This window comes from Scatophagus argus, chromosome 3, assembly GCF_020382885.2.
Source record: "Scatophagus argus isolate fScaArg1 chromosome 3, fScaArg1.pri, whole genome shotgun sequence".
Classification (NCBI taxonomy): Eukaryota; Metazoa; Chordata; class Actinopteri; family Scatophagidae; genus Scatophagus; species Scatophagus argus.
The window spans coordinates 19,253,497-19,270,158 of record NC_058495.1 but is presented as its reverse complement, the minus strand read 5'-3'; the positions used below and the strand labels follow the sequence as shown (position 1 = coordinate 19,270,158).

The 16,662-nt window shown below is 42.9% G+C and overlaps 2 protein-coding genes and 1 non-coding gene across 6 annotated transcripts; all 3 read left to right on the top strand.

The window, feature by feature from the left end:
- The first annotated feature begins 31 nt into the window (after nucleotides 1–31).
- Nucleotides 32–6,698, top strand: LOC124056742 (tubulin monoglycylase TTLL3-like). Of its 4 annotated transcripts, none has more exons than XM_046384504.1 (15): nucleotides 32–169; nucleotides 733–885; nucleotides 2,362–2,448; nucleotides 2,539–2,642; nucleotides 2,733–2,907; nucleotides 3,002–3,057; nucleotides 3,198–3,326; nucleotides 3,414–3,528; nucleotides 3,656–3,751; nucleotides 3,831–4,026; nucleotides 4,122–4,270; nucleotides 4,343–4,586; nucleotides 5,409–5,668; nucleotides 5,795–5,970; nucleotides 6,075–6,698. In XM_046384504.1, exons 2-15 carry the CDS (start codon nucleotides 786–788, stop codon nucleotides 6,567–6,569), a joined length of 2,382 nt encoding a protein of 793 aa, XP_046240460.1. In that variant the 5' UTR covers nucleotides 32–169; nucleotides 733–785; the 3' UTR covers nucleotides 6,570–6,698. The 4 variants fall into 4 exon arrangements, with proteins under 4 accessions (XP_046240460.1, XP_046240459.1, XP_046240462.1 ...); XM_046384503.1 differs by having other exon boundaries at nucleotides 34–169; nucleotides 730–885; XM_046384506.1 differs by having other exon boundaries at nucleotides 34–169; nucleotides 730–885; nucleotides 6,079–6,303.
- A 435-nt stretch (nucleotides 6,699–7,133) lies between these two features.
- Nucleotides 7,134–13,471, top strand: LOC124056746 (cytochrome b-c1 complex subunit 1, mitochondrial). The gene is made up of 13 exons (XM_046384510.1): nucleotides 7,134–7,289; nucleotides 9,036–9,176; nucleotides 9,308–9,394; nucleotides 9,735–9,864; nucleotides 10,122–10,320; nucleotides 10,572–10,651; nucleotides 10,761–10,876; nucleotides 11,187–11,330; nucleotides 12,134–12,294; nucleotides 12,407–12,492; nucleotides 12,579–12,667; nucleotides 12,795–12,870; nucleotides 12,967–13,471. The coding sequence occupies exons 1-13, from the start codon at nucleotides 7,227–7,229 to the stop codon at nucleotides 13,029–13,031; spliced, it is 1,437 nt and encodes a 478-aa protein (XP_046240466.1). The 5' UTR covers nucleotides 7,134–7,226; the 3' UTR covers nucleotides 13,032–13,471.
- LOC124057207 lies at nucleotides 11,679–11,799 on the top strand. Its single transcript, XR_006843082.1, has one exon. It is a non-coding gene; the product is annotated as a small nucleolar RNA SNORA26 (small nucleolar RNA).
- Nucleotides 13,472–16,662: the final 3,191 nt, after the last annotated feature.

Below are 16,662 nucleotides of genomic sequence, written 5' to 3'. Positions count from 1 at the left end.
AATTTGAAGTTTTGTACGTCGATTGCACTCCGTTTCAGGTTGTTATTAGCTTCAGAAGCTATCTAGATGTTGCCATGGTAACAATAAGCAACTCGGAGACACCGTGCGTTTCTCCGGTGAAACTAAACCGGCACCGGAGTTAATACACCTGGAGACCTCACCTGAACAGGTAAGAGAAACAAGCACTTAATCGTGGAGTGAAATCTTGGCTTGAAATAGGGCAGAAAAAAGAAGAAGAAGAAATAAAAGCCATCAGAAGGCTGTAGTTTGTTTTAGGGAGTGTATGATGCTAGTTTTACTGGGGGGAAAGTTACTTCTGATAGATTTATACTAAAAATGTTATAAATATTTTGTGTGCTGTGAACACAACACACACACAACATTGGAACATTGTAGGATCTGAAAGAACTTGTCTGTTGTTGGGTTATGTGTCAGGTTTTGGGAATCTGTTCAACAGGTAACTGAAGGAAATCAAAGTATCCCACCCTGCCTGAGGTGTAAGGTACAAACCTGACAGGTGTAGCCAAGCAGGTTCCTGCACACAGCAATTTGAGCCACTTTATAGTCCACTGAACTTGAAGAGAAACTGATCTACAAGTAGCCAGAGATGTGTGACACCTGAAGTTGTTTACAAAGTTGTAATCATTGAATATGTACACATTATTTTCTAACATTTGTGCACATTTGTTCATTGTACACTTTGTGAATGCTATACTGTGTCCGCTACAGCAGTTTGTGTCTGGTCAAACCCTGAGGCAGAGCAAGAGAAAAGGTTCCTCTGAATAATGAGAGCTGATGTTAATATGGAAGCCATCAGGTCCAGACAATCTCTCCAGCTGGGATACCAGGCTACTGAACGATTCTGCACACCATGCCCAGTCAGTGGTGAGAGACAGAAAACAACACGGAAAACGCTGTCCCTGTCCAAACCAACCACGAACCAAATAATAATAGAATAGAAGGTTTAGTTTCTTCAAGTTTGTTTATCAGCAGGTTTGCAAAAAAATTACTGGCCTGCTTTTCATTTCACTTGGTGGAAGAGTAGAGCATGAACTTCCCTAAATAAATAAAGAATAAAAATGGGCCGCCGTTTTTACCTTTAGTTACATTATCTTTGGCTTTGTCATGGTATACTTACTGTGTATACTTATTACATTGTCACTGAGCAGCTCCACTGGTAGGGGTTAAGGGCCTTTCCTCAAGGACACCTTAGTGGTTGTTTTTGCCACCCAGATTTATCCTCCTGGTCCAGGGAATCAAACTGATGACCCTCCAGTCACAATTATTTTTCACTTTATAGATTTGATCGAGTTGCAAGTTGGTCCCTTCATCCCATCCCGAGAGAGCAGCAGTGGCTGAGCAAGATAGAAAATGAATGAAGAGAGTAAATGGCATAAACAACAACAAAGCAGTGAATCAGATCAATAAGAAGTTATTTTCTGATTATAGAGAGACCAGTAGAGGTGCAGTAAAATGTCCATGCGAGTGTGGGTCTCTAAATCAGAGAATATTTTCCTGTTTGTGTGAGTGGCGGTTGGATAATTATGTTTCCATGCACATTTGGATGAACTATCAACACCAGTGCAGAAATGCTGTTGTTGCACTGCAGATTTGGAGATTTGATGTTATAGAAGAGTTTAGTATTGGCCTTGGTGGAGGTATGCCCTCTCTGTGTGCTGTTCTAGTTTCATTTGTGTCCAGATGAGAAACACACTGTTATTTTGCCACTTAATATTGTAAAAATAAATCATCTCAGAATTGTGTCAACCTTTAATAGGATGGACCTTGCTGGAACTCATGTCTACACTGAAACATGAACGATATCTACTGTCACTTCACACCTCCAGAGGACATGGCCTTTCCATTCATAGAGTCGGCTTATAGATCACAAAAGCTGAATTAATCATGAGGTCACATGCAGGACAGGTGGCCAAATGTTTGAACTTAGAGGCCATGTATTAAAGTTTCATGGCTTTGCTCTTTTTGTCTCCAAGCTGAAGATGTCAAGCCTTAAGCTTTAGTTACATTATCTTTGGCTTTGCCATGGTGTACCTATTACATTGCATGTTTTGTGGCATTAGGTGCATATCATATTCAACAATATTTTATTCAGACAATTTGATTACATTTTTAAGAAAAATTCTTTAAGATAAAGTACAGTTTCAAATGCACCAGATCATTCAGGGGGGGTTACCCTGGGAATGCCCTGGCGTCCCCCTGGACGAGTAGGGACATAGTGGACATATTCTTTCTCCTATCGGGTATAAACATGCTTTTGATAGGTTAGCAACTTTTTTGATGTATGATGTTGGACTATATCGAGGGCATGACATCATACTCTTCATGTTACTGTTACAATAGGAAAAGCAGAAGACCAATCTAAGGGTCACAAGGTCACACGTGTTGTCCAGCAGCCCAACCAAGATGAAGGCAAAAACACACAAACAAGTAGGTATACCCTGCAAGTCCACATGTCAGTAGTATTCTTGCAACATTAACTGCAGTTTGTAAGTGTGTGTGTCTGTGTGTGTGTGTTAGCTACCCCTCTTGAGGACAAAGTTCGCTGCAGGTTTGTCAGTCTGCCTGTTCTTAACCCAGAGAGACTGAGGACAGCCAAAACGTTTGTGGACAAAGCTGTCAAGGTGAGTGAATGTCTTCACAGCAGCTTAATGCTCTTTTCTAGTTGTCCCAACAAACTGTCCATCATTTCTGTGTCTCCTGTGTCCGCCCAGATGCATAAGGTATTCTCTGTCCAGGGCCCTTACCCTGTCATCAGGGCAGCATTGAGGGCCAGAGGCTGGGTTGAGCAGCGTTTGACCCGGCCAAACCACCATGCTCACCGGTGTCACAGTGAGGAGGGCAGAGCCAGCTTCAATGATGCTGGTGACAGCGATGAGGATGATGATGGTGAGCTAGATGACAATTTGACTGTATCAAAAGTCATATTGCTCTTATTGTCGCCTGTATCTCATCCTTTACTAGCATTCGTCTTTCTTCTCAGACAACTCAGATGATGTTGAAAAAGAGCAGGACCCAGATGGACTTTATGACCTCATGGTAAAAAAAATGACATTCCAGGTTATGGGCCAACATGAGGCTAAGATGAAAGGATGCTTACCTTGATAACTGAGCTGGAAGTCTTAAGTTTGTACAGCAGGCTCCCAGATTCAGTTCTTATCCTTCTTCCCCTCATACAGTCTCGCCTTGTGAGGAATGAAATGGTTTATTTCTACTGGACAAACCGTAGAGATGCTATCAACACCAGCAGTTTGCAAAAAGATCAGATTACCAATCATTTTGCAAAAGCAGGCAGCTTCACCACCAAGGTGCTTTTATATGTGACATTATCATGTGTTACAGTAACAGTGGTCTCCTGTCACGCTCACCACCAACGTTTGTGTTATGTTGATCAGGTGGGGTTGTGTGTGAATCTGAGGAACCTGCACTGGTTTGATTCAGCTGACCTGGACACCTTCTTTCCCCGCTGTTACAGACCAGGAGCACAGGATGAGAAGCATGCTTTCATTGGTCAGATCTGACTTTAAAGCCCCTCATACTAAATTACACTTACCCTTACTAAATGTATTTCCAGCATCTTTCTACTTTGACTCCAAGAGGAAGCTTGGAATACTTTCTGTCTCTGTCCTTTGTGTAGAGGACTACAGGAGGACTGCCTGCACCAGTCTTTTGAAGTACATTGTGGAGAGGGAGCAGGGTGTTCAGGGCATGAGGACGAGCCACAGCATTCAGGGTATGAGCATCTTTAGCATTACTGTGTTCTTACTCGTGGCTAAATAAGGTGAAACATCACTTTCTTGCTTCACCGTCAGGTCAGAGGAAAAAACGCAAACAGCGACCAGTAAGACCAGTGGTCCTCTCCAAAATGATTGACAGCGCACTCAAAGTATGCCAGGAGTTCCTGGAGAGTCTGGAGCATCGTGACATAGACACAAGTTTAGATACACCACAAACACTAACAGCGGACGAGTGGATAGAGTTCATTGACGGTTACTACCGTGTTGTTCAGTGAGTACAGTGTGTGCATGTGAGTGGTTAAGGAAAACTGGCAAACCAAAGGGATCCTCAGCATCTCACTGCAGTCCCTCGGTTTCCTCACACAGGGATGGAGCAGAGATTGAGAACAGTGATCGCTTTGTGACCTGCTGCAAAGCCATGCTACAGAGGCTGCTGGAGGTCAGTCCACAGCTGGACATAGACGGCGTGCACAACATCTGGATCATCAAACCTGGAGCTCAGTCTAGAGGCAGAGGTGAGAGGTCAGACACTGTCGGACGGTTCACATAATATCTGTCCTGGCTGACCTGCTACACGCGTCTTATAGGTATCAAATGCGCCAAGCGCCTGGATCAGATCCTCAGGCTGGTGGATGGTGATCCAACCCTTATCAGGGAAAGCAAGTGGGTGGTGCAGAAATACATTGAGCGGCCTTTGCTGGTCCACAACACCAAGTTTGACGTGCGGCAGTGGTTCCTGGTCACCGACTGGAACCCTCTGACTGTGTGGTTCTACAAGAAGTGCTACTTGCGCTTTTCTACGCAGCCTTACTCACTACATACACTGGACAAGTAAGACTGATGCTGATAAAAGGATGGGAGAAAAAAAACAGAAGCAGATGTGAAACCAGATGAACGTTAAATATCAAAAAGGGGAAGTGAGACAAAGATTCATAGTGAGAATGGTTGTGCTTGACACTTGCCATGAAAATAGCTGTTGTGATCAGGGTGCATTCAAATCTCTGTGCATTTGCTGTCCTTAGAGGAACAACATTCAAATAAACCAAAATAAATCAAAATTGCAAACAAATTTTAAACATGATTCACACGGGACATTGAAACCCTAAAAAATCTTTGCATTCAAACAGTAATTAACCTCAATCCATGTCTCAAACTGTGATGTGTTGGGTCTGTGAATTTGAGAGATTTGGCCTGGAAAGTCATTGAAAAGTTCTTGATTTTAATGTTTAAGAAAGTGCTGAAACACATGCAGTACAGACAATAGTGCTTCCTTCACCAAAATTACACAAATTATAAGCAACAAATAAGAAATATGCCACATAAAAACTGTAAAAATAACTTTTAATGTTTTCCCACTCGCTACTTGATTACGGTTTATTTCTTTTCTCATTTGGTGTAAATATAGAAATAATGGACGCCTGATTACTCGCATTTTAAATATGAAAATCATAATCTGATTTTTGTACCTGTTAATAAATGTGCCTCGTTCTGACCACATGGTAAATATTATCACAACCAAAGAGAGGACTGTTTAGGACTGCTTTGTGTCTTTTGTCTTATTGTGTCTCGTGATTCTTATGTCCATTTTCTCTCTCCCGTTTGCTCCCATTTGTCATTCCAATCTTGGCCGGTCTTCATCCTTTCACTTTTCAGCTCTGTCCACCTGTGCAATAACTCCATCCAGAAGCACCTGAGGCCTTCGCACCAACGCCATCGAGGTATCCCAACAGACAACATGTGGTCCAATGACCAGTTCAAGGCCTTTCTGTCCAGCCAGGGCCAGGAGGCTCAGTGGCAGACTGTGGCAGTCCCCGGGATGAAGAGGGCCGTCATCCATGCATTACAGACAACTCAGGATTTGATGGAGTCACGCAAAAACTCATTTGAGCTCTACGGTGCTGATTTCATGTTAGGTAAAATCAAAACTTTTTTATTGTTTTTTTTATTTATTTGTTTCATTTGAACATTTTCATCTACCTTTACTATGAAAACAAAAGGAAGTTCTTCACCACTTAGATAAGTTGTTTTATGTTTCTCAGGTCGTGACCTGCGTCCATGGCTGATAGAAATCAATGCCAGCCCCACTATGGCTCCCTCCACCCCCCTGACAGCCCGCCTCTGCGCTGCTGTGCAGGAAGACACATTACGAGTTGTGCTGGACCGTAGAGCAGACCGCACTGCAAACACTGGAGACTTTCAGCTAATTTATAGGCAGGTAAGCAAGAGATCCCCCTCCTTTTTGGGTTGTAGTGCTACATTTAAGTCACCCAAATTGTGAAGGTTATATAAAATTCTTTGCATGTTACTTTTGGTCTGCAGGCAGCAGTGGAAGTGCCACAATATGTTGGAATCCAACTGCTTGTTGAGGGCTTCAAGATCAAATGGCCCCGCCATTTTCCTCCGCTGAGGTCCTCCAGACGTTCGGTATCAAAACGCAGGGCCCCCCTCAAGGAGAAGAAAACTGCTGACAACAAAATAACGCCTCTGCCTGAGATGTTGTTGAAGTGTGCAGAGACGCAGCTCCAGAACACCGGCAGCGGGGATCCACCGCCTCGCCTCCGTCCTCCTGAGCCACACGTGCTTAAACCTGCTGAAAACTTCACACCTCGCCTACCACTTACCATGAAGTCCATCCACGTGCCCTCTGGTGCACAGTCTCACCCTGAGTTTTTGTGGAAGAGTAGGCCAGAGGTATCAAAAGTCTGCTCAGAGGAAGACCAACTCCCTACCATACAGAAGCACCAAGGCCTGTCTTTGCCTCTGGAGGTTACTGTTCCAAAACAGTCCAGGCCAGCAGCCACCAGCACTGCCTAAAAAAAAACTTTCATAAGAAGGTCTGTTGACATTCACACACTTCTTCTGTTTGGACTTTTTGCAGGGTTTTTTGATGACATAATAAAGTCAGAATCAGATAGATTGCCATGTCTTGTTTCACACCACTTCCTTTATATATTTTTTAGACCGAATGTTTTGATTGAACACCACAGTGCCCTTCTTATTTTGGATATTTGACAGAACAGGTTATTGTTGCTGTGAGCATCAGTAACAGAACTTTATTCACGTCCATTGTACTGTGTGTGAGTCAAAAATGGCAAATAGAAACAAAGCACACCGAATGGTTGAATACAGTAAGCAGTGAGACAGCATGTTTTGTTGTAATTGGGTGGACCCTTTGTTACAGTAAACTGCTTTAGGCACCCATGATACACTCAAGATTTAATTTAATTTAAATACAACAATACAAATTAATTATCCCATAACTTAAGAGACTAACTAGACAGAAATTGAATTGTTTTGCTTCAACAAAAACTAGAACAGATCAGACATACAGACGCACAGACTTCAGCCTCAATAACACAAAGTGAACAGTGGGTGGCGATAATACCCAGTTGAACATGTTCACATGACGAAGAAGAAGAAGAGCTGCACGAGAACACCCGAGACTCCGCCCTGTGGTAACCTAACTTAGAAATGGCGGCGTCCGTGTGCCGAGTCGGGAGCACCGTGGGTCGAGCCCTTGCCAGAAACCGCAGTGTAAGTACTGATTTAAAGCCTAAGCAGAAATTGTTTTTATAAAATGAAGTATCTGAGTGGGATCACTGGCACCGTTCACGCTAACATGTTATCAAGGTAAACAGTTTGTCCGCAGGACTGAAACGCTAAGGCTTTAGCTCACCGGTTAGCACTGGTTAGCTAATAGTGAATGCAAGGTCAATTGACAGTTGAGGAAGTATGTCCTAATGCACCACTTGATTTGTAACGTCCACTTTATATACGCGTTGTTCACATCGGTTAGCCATCCTTTCAGTCGTCTTTGGTCATTCACAAGGTCAACAACTCTAACGTTTGTCACTCGTCCTCACTTGCCCTCATCCTGCGGCTACGCTTTTATGCTAGCTGCGGTAGCACTTGGACTCCGGAAAGACACAGGCTGAAAATCCTGCACTTTATGTTCTTACCTTATTTAAAATGTTTGATTGAATAATTACTTTTATACTATATAGAACAATACCAGTGTTCTACAGTGTTTTGCATATCAATGTAGAATATTGCATAGTGTCATTAGAGCTTATTGATGAGACAAGACTAATTTTACGTTAACTTTTAGCAACCAGCTTTGTTCAGTAAATCCCTAATGTTTGGACATGGTGTTCTTTCTTACGTTTGTAACAAACAGTCATTTTGCATCCTAAATTGTTGACCTGAGAAATAGTTATAATTCAAAATATTAAAAATACCATCTGAAAATTCAATTTTTTTCCAGAATAACGTCCTTACAGTGTAATGCCCATGTGTCATACTAGACAATTTTACATGTTCTCGTCTGACTGAAGCTCCTATAGATATATAAATATACATATATATATATATTCATACGTTGACTTGTTATTGTGTCTATATTTATCGTTCTTTTGGAGGTTAGCAGAAGGTGGCAGTGGTGTCAATGTCTGCTGTCAAACTTTTCACCTCTTGCTTTGCATGCAAATGGATCAGCAAGAGTTGTTTTCAAGTTTTCAGAACAATCTTATTTAGATATACAGACAGTGGGCACCCTAAGGCTCCCTGTACCTGACCACTGGCTTTAGCGTGCCTCTACACCTTGTCTCAGTTTTTAAAAAAATGGTTTTGTATTACATAGTTCTAGGCAATGAAGACATGTGCCAGGTTATGTGTGGCTGAATGTGTGCAGGACCAAATAACAAGACTATATCACAGTAACTGCTAATGGATGGATAAACAAATAGGACATAACCTCCTTTCAAAGGACACCATAAGGCCAAGCAGATAAACTATTCAGCAAGCTACAGCTAATGTTAGAATATTTTCAAATGTGAACAAAGGAGGTAAGTAGTAATGTGCAAACACATGTCTCAGTGACATCTCTTAAATGGAAACTATGTAGTTGGCTTTATTTTCCAGAAAAATCTCTATTCACCGTGAAGGTGCATTTCATTTGGTTCCTTGTCAAAAGCTTCTGTTCGTACAGACTGTGGCTGCATCCCCTTGATCTTTTTTTTTGCTGTTACTTGTATTTCTTGTGTTCAGATTAATAATGAAGACGATGACTCTCATGATCGTCATCATCAGTCTCTCTTGTTGTTTTAATTAAGAAACCTGTAGAGGCAGTAATTACATACTGTGCATTTAAGTTTTAATGTTTATAGATTATGGAAATGTATAAACATGTTTGGGTTTTTTTTCCCTAATGTAGCCAGTGTGAAGAGAAATTCCTGTTAGTCTGACAGATTTTTTTTAAAAATGGTTTCTCTGTCCGTTTAGCCCATCCTGCTGTCTCTGAGGCGTGGACAGGCTTCAGTCAGCTATGCTCAGGCCCTGGCGGGAGCCCCGGAGACTCGCCTCACTGCCCTGGACAATGGTTTGAGGGTTGCATCTGAGGAGACTGGACATGCCACGTGCACTGTAAGGACACAGTAATACAAGGTCTATTTACAACCATGTAGGCGGTTTCGCTGTGATCGGATGGTATGTGATAAATGAGAGTTCTAGTTTAACATTTCTCCTCTTCTTCATGTGTCTCTTTCATGTCATAGGTTGGACTGTGGATCAGTGCGGGCAGTCGCTACGAGAGTGAAAAGAACAATGGAGCAGGCTTCTTCCTGGAGCACATGGCTTTCAAGGTAGACATTAGTGGACTTCTTTTCCTATAAAACAAATCACAGTTAAGATTCTGTTTTACCCTCCATAACTCATTGTTCTTGTCCTTAAGCTCTAAAATACATTTTGAACGCATTTCCTTTCTCATTGTGCATATTGATTTTAAATGAGCATTATTGATATTCATGTTTGCTAGCTAGCAGGCTTTAAAACCAGGAGCCACTGCTCCACAGTGCTACTAGAGATAAACAAAACAGCTCCACAGGGAACTTGTGAGTCTCCTGTGGATCTTTTATGTGTACCTGTTGGGCAAACAATGCCGCTACACAGTTCCTTTCATTCATGTTTCTTTTCGCCCCACAGGGAACCAAGAAGCTTCCTCAGACAGCCCTGGAGCAACAGGTGGAGTCTATGGGTGCTCACTTGAACGCCTACACCTCCAGGGAGCACACTGCATACTACATGAAGACCCTGGCCAAAGATCTGCCCAAAGGTAAGATGACCTGTTTATAATCGGTGAAATAAACAGATTATGCCATAGTTTTAAGAGTCTTGTCCCGTTTCAGAGACATTGCTATGTAAAAAACAAAACAAAACTGACTAACATTTTTACATGCCCAATGAAGAATCCCCAGTATTTGGTCTTCTGCTGAATGAGGCTGCAACTAAAATGTTCTCTCTTTGCCCGCACGAAGTATGAGCATATCCCCATTTTGGTTGGGAACAATCATTTTTCCTCTGTTTTCCCAGCGGTGGAGCTGCTGTCTGAGGTGGTGCAGAGCTGCTCGCTGAGTGAGGCGGAGATTGAGCAGCAGAGGAGTGTGGTACTGCGTGAGCTGGAAGAAGTTGAGGGTAACCTCCAGGATGTTTGCCTGGACCTGCTGCACGCCACAGCCTTCCAGGGCACGCCTCTGGGACACAGTGTGCTGGGACCCTCCAGCAATGCCAGGCAGGAGGAGCCGCATGCTCACACACATCCTTTTAAATATTAATTACAGCCTCAGAATTGCTTTCATTAAAGTCTCACTGCTGTCAGAACAGTGCACGGTTATTAATTATGGCTTCAGATGTAGCTCCACACCAATCACAATGCTGTCATCTTGTAACTTATTGTTGTGCCATTCCTTTCGTTACGTCTTCTCCACATTATATCGGATGTATTCTGTGAGTTACCATCAATGTTGTATTTAATTCTCTCAGGACTCTGACCCGTCAGGACCTAGTGGAATACGTCAACAGCCACTACAAAGCCCCTCGCATGGTGCTGGCTGCTGCTGGAGGTAGGTCCTGTTCCTCCTAGCACTCAGTCTGAAGTGGCACATTGGTAGTCTGTGAATTTGTGCTTTTCCTTGAACAACCCTGTGTTCATCTGATGTGTTTCCTCTCCAGGTGTGAACCATGAGGAGCTGGTCGGTTTGGCTAAATCTCACTTCAGCGGAGTGTCTTTTGAGTATGAGGGAGATGCCATCCCTGTGTTGTCACCCTGCAGATTTACAGGCAGTGAGGTGAGATGAGCCGAAAGTGTCTTTGTTTTCCAGGCTTTAATACATGTCTCGTATTTCACTACATAATCATTAGTTTTGCTTTCTCAAATCCATTATTAACACAAGTTGGAGAAATTCACTGAATTTGATCGTGCATATCCAGCTGAGTAATGCAGCAGTTACAGACTCATTTCAAGTTGATAAACTTCTATTTGAGATTAAGGCATTTGATACATTAGTTGTGGTTCTGGCCTGTGATGGAGCTTAGCTGTTACTTTCACTGTCATGGCAGATTGTTTTGTTGATCTGTTCCTTTCCTGCCTCTCCTCAGATCCGTATGCGTGATGATGATTTGCCTCTGGCGCATGTTGCCATTGCTGTGGAGGGGGCCAGTGCCGACAGCCCAGACATCGTGCCCCTCATGGTGGCCAACTCCATCATCGGTAGCTTTGACCTCACTTATGGTGGCGGAAAGGTCGGTATAATGCTGTGACACAGCTCACATCTATCTATCCATCTATCTATCTCAGAATCTTCATATTTTTTGTAGGCCTCGTGCTGAGAAGTCCGCCATTTTTCATCCCGAACACTTTTTCTGTAGTCTGGTTGGCTAAGGAATCTATCAAGGAAAATGGCACGCCATTCATTTATCTAATTGATTGTCCTTTGTAGGCTTCTACCAATCAAACCGCTTAGAACAAAAATCTACCTATAACGATTATCAGCCGATCAATTGGAGCACCCCTAAAGAAGCTGGAAACTGTAACTAATACCTCCTGAAGTGAATTTATCCTCCTGGTTCTGCCTTGTCCCCTTTTAAGCTTTGCCCACTTGAGGTTGTTCATGTCTTGAGTGGCCATTATAGAGGGGTAGATTATTATCCTCCCTGAAAACCTGAGTCAGGGTTCTCACCCCCGCCTCTGAACCTGTCAGGAGGAACAAGACCGCAAATACTTAGCAGCTACAAAAACCGAAAACAAGTTTTCGTCGTGGAGTCAACCGTGTATAGATTAGCAATCAGAAATATTTTAGAAATGCTAAAATGTATTTGTTTTTTGAAACACATTCCTGTGTCCCTTTCATGTGTTGGAATTACGGTGAATCACACAGAACTGTAAATATTTTTTAACAGCTGTTGTTATTGTTGCCGTACTGCTATCACATACAGAGAGCAGGCCAAGCTAACACAGATATTTCAACCTGGTGCAGGTGTTTACATTATTATCTCTTTTTATGATCTGTAAAACATCAGCGTTTCTTCCCTCCTCTCACCTTCAGCATCTGAGCAGCCGTCTGGCTCGCCTGGCAGTGGAGGCAAACCTGTGCCACAGCTTCCAGGCCTTCCACTCCTCCTACACCGACACCGGCCTGCTGGGCATTCACTTTGTGGCTGATAAGAACTACATCGAAGACATGATGCACTGGTCCCAGAATGCCTGGTCAGTAATGACTCCAGGACAGACACGCACACCAAAACTGTACGATGCGATTTTTAATTAAAGCATAACGTACATATTTCATCGTATTGTCTCTGCTTTTCGCTGCGTGCAGGATGAACCTGTGTACCACAGTGACGGAGAGTGATGTAGCCAGAGGCAAGAACGCCCTGAAGGCCAGTCTGATTGCACAGCTCAATGGTGATTAACCTGTTTGTCATGCATTTAGACAAGCACACACACATACTCCTGTGAAGCACAAATCAACACACTCGTTTGTGTTTCAGGAACAACACCAGTTTGTGACGACATTGGCAGACACATCCTGAGCTACGGGCGCCGTATTCCTCTGGCAGAGTGGGACGCTCGGATCGACGTGAGTCGACACTGAACTAGAGTTCCTCCCGGGACTGCTTGTACAATAATAATAATAATAATAATAATAATGGTGATGCTAATGATAATAATTCTGACTTCCCTGACTGCTGCGTCTGTCCTTTCAGGCCGTAACTCCCAAGGTTGTTCGTGACATCTGCTCCAAATATATCTACGATAAGTGTCCTGCTGTAGCAGCTGTTGGTGAGTTGTTTGTGGTTTTTGTCCTTTTGCAGCAATATTATATATTATATGTAATGTAATTTTCTCTCATCTGTTGCTCCTGCTCGTCTCCACCAGGCCCCGTCGAGCAGCTGCCCGACTACAACAGACTGCGCAGTGCCATGTACTGGCTGAGGTTTTAAGATCAGTTGTTGTGTCGCTCCGAGTGTCCTATGTTTGCTCCTCATCTTCATCCTCAACACCCCCCGCCTCTGTCCCGCCATCACCGCGAGCGCGAACACCCGAGGATTTGCTCACACATTGGCTTGACGGCACGGGCAGCCTCTCTCTTCTCTGCGTCTCCCACCCAATGATCAGTTTTAGTTAGCAATGAGGGGTGAGTTTTGAGATTACACATCTGTTACCTCTTGATTGTACAACACTGGTCCTCATCTGGCACAGTTTTGGAGAGGAGAGAGGAGAAAAAGCGGGCAGACTTGAATAGAAAATTATCACCTACTGGACACGAAACAGCCAGTTTGGAGCAAGAAAATATTTATAATTTCTGTAACATTTGTTTCTGTCCTCTATTGTACATAACAGAAGCTCTCATTCCCACAAAATAAAAACGCTGTAAAAGATTCTCCCAGTGTGTGCCTCATTGACGTGCTCTAGCACACAGGTTTTTAGCAGACTATTGGAGGAGTTATGATCAAATTAAGTGCAAACAACACATAAGCAATTTAAAAGAAATGGAAGAAGTAGAAGATAAGCATAATTTGTTTTGCTTTTTTGTGTTCAGTTGCTTCTCAGTTACCTCATTTTGTACATGTTGTATATTAAGATACGTTGACAGCACTCACATATTTTGAAGACACTTTCCCTCCTCACCTTTTTAAAATTTCCAGGACTGAAAGCATCTAAGACTTTAAATGTCTTTAGTTTAGTAGAAAATAACTTGAGATAATATGTTGATTAGCACTGCAGTGTTTCTCCTAAAAGCTCACGTCTTCAGTTAAACTCTTCCTGTGCTCTGCCATCTGATTATATATCAGGTTAATCAGTGATTTGTGGTTTGCAAATTGCGATTCGCCTGCTTGCGTTTTGTCACTGTGAGTGATGTCTTCTCATTGTTTGCTATCTGTAGTCTGTTTTGATACCACTAGCAGCTATGATGTAGTTATTTAAACTGCAGCATGCGGAACAATCAGACTGATGTCACTGATCAAAGTAATTGTGATGAGACGCTCTCTGATTGGTGGAGGTTATCGTATCAAGTGCCCACGTCAGTCGGCTACTTGAATGATAAACCGGGACCCGCCGTGATGTATGTGTTGCATCTCGAATCACAGAGATGACATCATCTTAGACTCGTGGGTAGTCCTGCGTCATGCTGTGACACTAATGCTACTGGTCCACGACCCAGGACATCTGTTTTCCACTGGATGACATCTGTGTGACCCGTGTTTGTTTATCCGAGGTTAACTGAGACGGCTCGTAATCCAGAGGGCCCCCGGGGGCCCAACTATTGTAAACAGGCTGTACTTGTAATATTTGTATCATTAGTCAGATGAGAATAAGTCCCTTGATGGGCTGGGCTGGAGGTGATTCAGGAAACAAGGTAGGCTTTGTCTTGTTCAGCTTCCCTCCTGGGTCTGACAGTCTCTTCGTCCTTGTTGTTCTTCAGAGCCTTCTCCATAAACCTCCCGACGTTCCCCCTCCTCTCCTCCTCTGGCATCTCTAAATAGAAACATTGTTTACTCATACATTATGTTCTCTTAAGCGTCAACAATGCACAGCGTCCAGCATTGTGACTGAATTTTATCATGTCAAACCTGGAAAACATTTCAAGTCATGTCACACAGGGAGACACGTGTACGCAACTGCGATGGCTGTTGCCACGCAAAATCATACTAGAAAGGTTGACAACATCATTAAAAGGAGCCCATACAGATTATTGGATCTTCAAACCTCTGATCTCAAAAATGGAACCCAAGGAGCAAATGAGCAGTTCCTTTAAATCTACTGCAATTATTACGAAATTGTTTAAATAAAAACCCCAAAGACACTCACTTCCCTAAACCTTAATGAATGATAACACAATTAGTGGGGTTTCTCCACGCTAAATGCTCCCTGTAGGACTTAATTACTATCACAGTTATGTGGAAGGATTTGGGCCTGCTCTTTCATGTAGAACTGTTGGGGTTTTTTTTTTTTTTGGAGTTTGTGACGCACAGTGTTCGTTTCAGGTCCACGAAGATTTGTCTACGTCTGACGTCTGACTAGCTTTTGAGAAGATGTCTTGTTTGTCATCAAGTATGTCATGCATGGATCAGATTCATATCGTGCTGTCACAACTCGGCCAGATTGTCAAATCACGGTCATGATGCAGTCGAATTAGCTTTCAGTAATTCTGTTTAAATTGTATGAGGATTAGGCAACAATCTGAATATTTGTGAAAATGGCTGTGTTTTAACAAATCTCATGCCCCCCCCTCCACACACACACACACATTGTATTGTTGAATCTATGGTCATCCAGTTTGCATGAATGATTGACACCATGATAAGAAAGTGAAATTTGTTTGTTTTTTTGCAGCATGTTGGTACTTTTTTGAACAGAGATGGCAGGTTTGAGTTGTGCTGGGGCAAGTATACAATTCATTATAGGCAAACTGTGATTACCATCATGTTATTTTTAGAAAGAGAAAGACAGCAATGAGTGCAGAGGAAATGAGATGAAATGAGGGGAGGGTGACGGGGTGTAGAGATGTAAAAGATAAACAGGGATGAGGGAAAAAGGGGCAGTGTCACGGCGGAGACTGACGTGGGTGAAGACAAAGTCCTGGACGAGCAGGCACAAGTCCAGTTGAGCATCCGACTGCGTGCCGCACAGGTCGCTCCTCGAGTAGCTCAAGAAGAAGAAGAAGAAGAAGTAGCTGGGAGACAGAAGATAAAGTATCACAGGATATCGGAGGCTCAAGGACAAGAGATCATCACCAAAGCCCTGCTTCAGACCAGAGGAAGGAGAAGTGCCTTCTGTCACCAAGTTACCAACTTTTCACAGTGGTGACACAGAAGTAAGTATTGATTGGTATTATGACACCTAATAATGCTGACCCAGGTTTATCTATACATATGTATGGAAAAATTTTATCAGAAAGATTTATGAAAATTCTGGAATATTTACAGGACAGGCAGACAAAGTGTTGGAAAATATATAATTCAATGCAGAAAGCTTGGTGTAATTTAGTAATTAATTTAGTAACGTATTTAACTGTGCTTTTCTGTCTTTTTCTGTCAAAGCTATATTTCCATTTGTGCTTAGGAATTACAAAAATGTAAACCCTTCTTGCTCCTGGCATCTTTCTTTCTTTCTTCTTGTTCCTGGCAATAAATATTACACAAACTACATAATAATGACCCTGATGATAGTGTTGCAATGCACCTTACTCTGCCCAGCCTCCTGTTTTACCTCACTTGCCCAACTGCATGACTTGAGTTGGAATCACACAATTTCTATGCTTTTTTATTATTGCAAAGAAGAAAATTCCTGACGCTTGCCATCACCAAGAGACTCCTTGCAGTGTCACACAGTTGTGTAATTTTGAGCCACTGGCTGATCAGTTCTTCTTTTCCTCCTGCAGACAGATTTCCAGCCATGAGGCGCGTGCTTGTGTGTTTCTGCCTGGCTCTGCTGCTGCCTTGGTGTGTCCAGAGCCAGAGGAGCAATGCCGCTCTTGCCAAACTTGATGGAGACACACAGAGGGACGTGCTGGCTGTTGACATACTAAACCGCAGCGGTGTGTTGAACTTATTGCTCCGACCCGAGCAC

Bases quoted from the DNA above. Each gene is read 5' to 3' on its own strand.
- LOC124056746 (XM_046384510.1), top strand. From the start codon at position 7,227: ATGGCGGCGTCCGTGTGCCGAGTCGGGAGCACCGTGGGTCGAGCCCTT. The intron at 9,395-9,734 runs GTAGACATTAGT...TTCGCCCCACAG, and splicing joins TGGAGCACATGGCTTTCAAG to GGAACCAAGAAGCTTCCTCA. The intron at 9,865-10,121 runs GTAAGATGACCT...CTGTTTTCCCAG, and splicing joins GGCCAAAGATCTGCCCAAAG to CGGTGGAGCTGCTGTCTGAG.
- LOC124056742 (XM_046384504.1), top strand. From the start codon at position 786: ATGAGAGCTGATGTTAATATGGAAGCCATCAGGTCCAGACAATCTCTC. The intron at 2,908-3,001 runs GTGAGCTAGATG...CTTTCTTCTCAG, and splicing joins CAGCGATGAGGATGATGATG to ACAACTCAGATGATGTTGAA. The intron at 4,587-5,408 runs GTAAGACTGATG...TTCACTTTTCAG, and splicing joins TCACTACATACACTGGACAA to CTCTGTCCACCTGTGCAATA.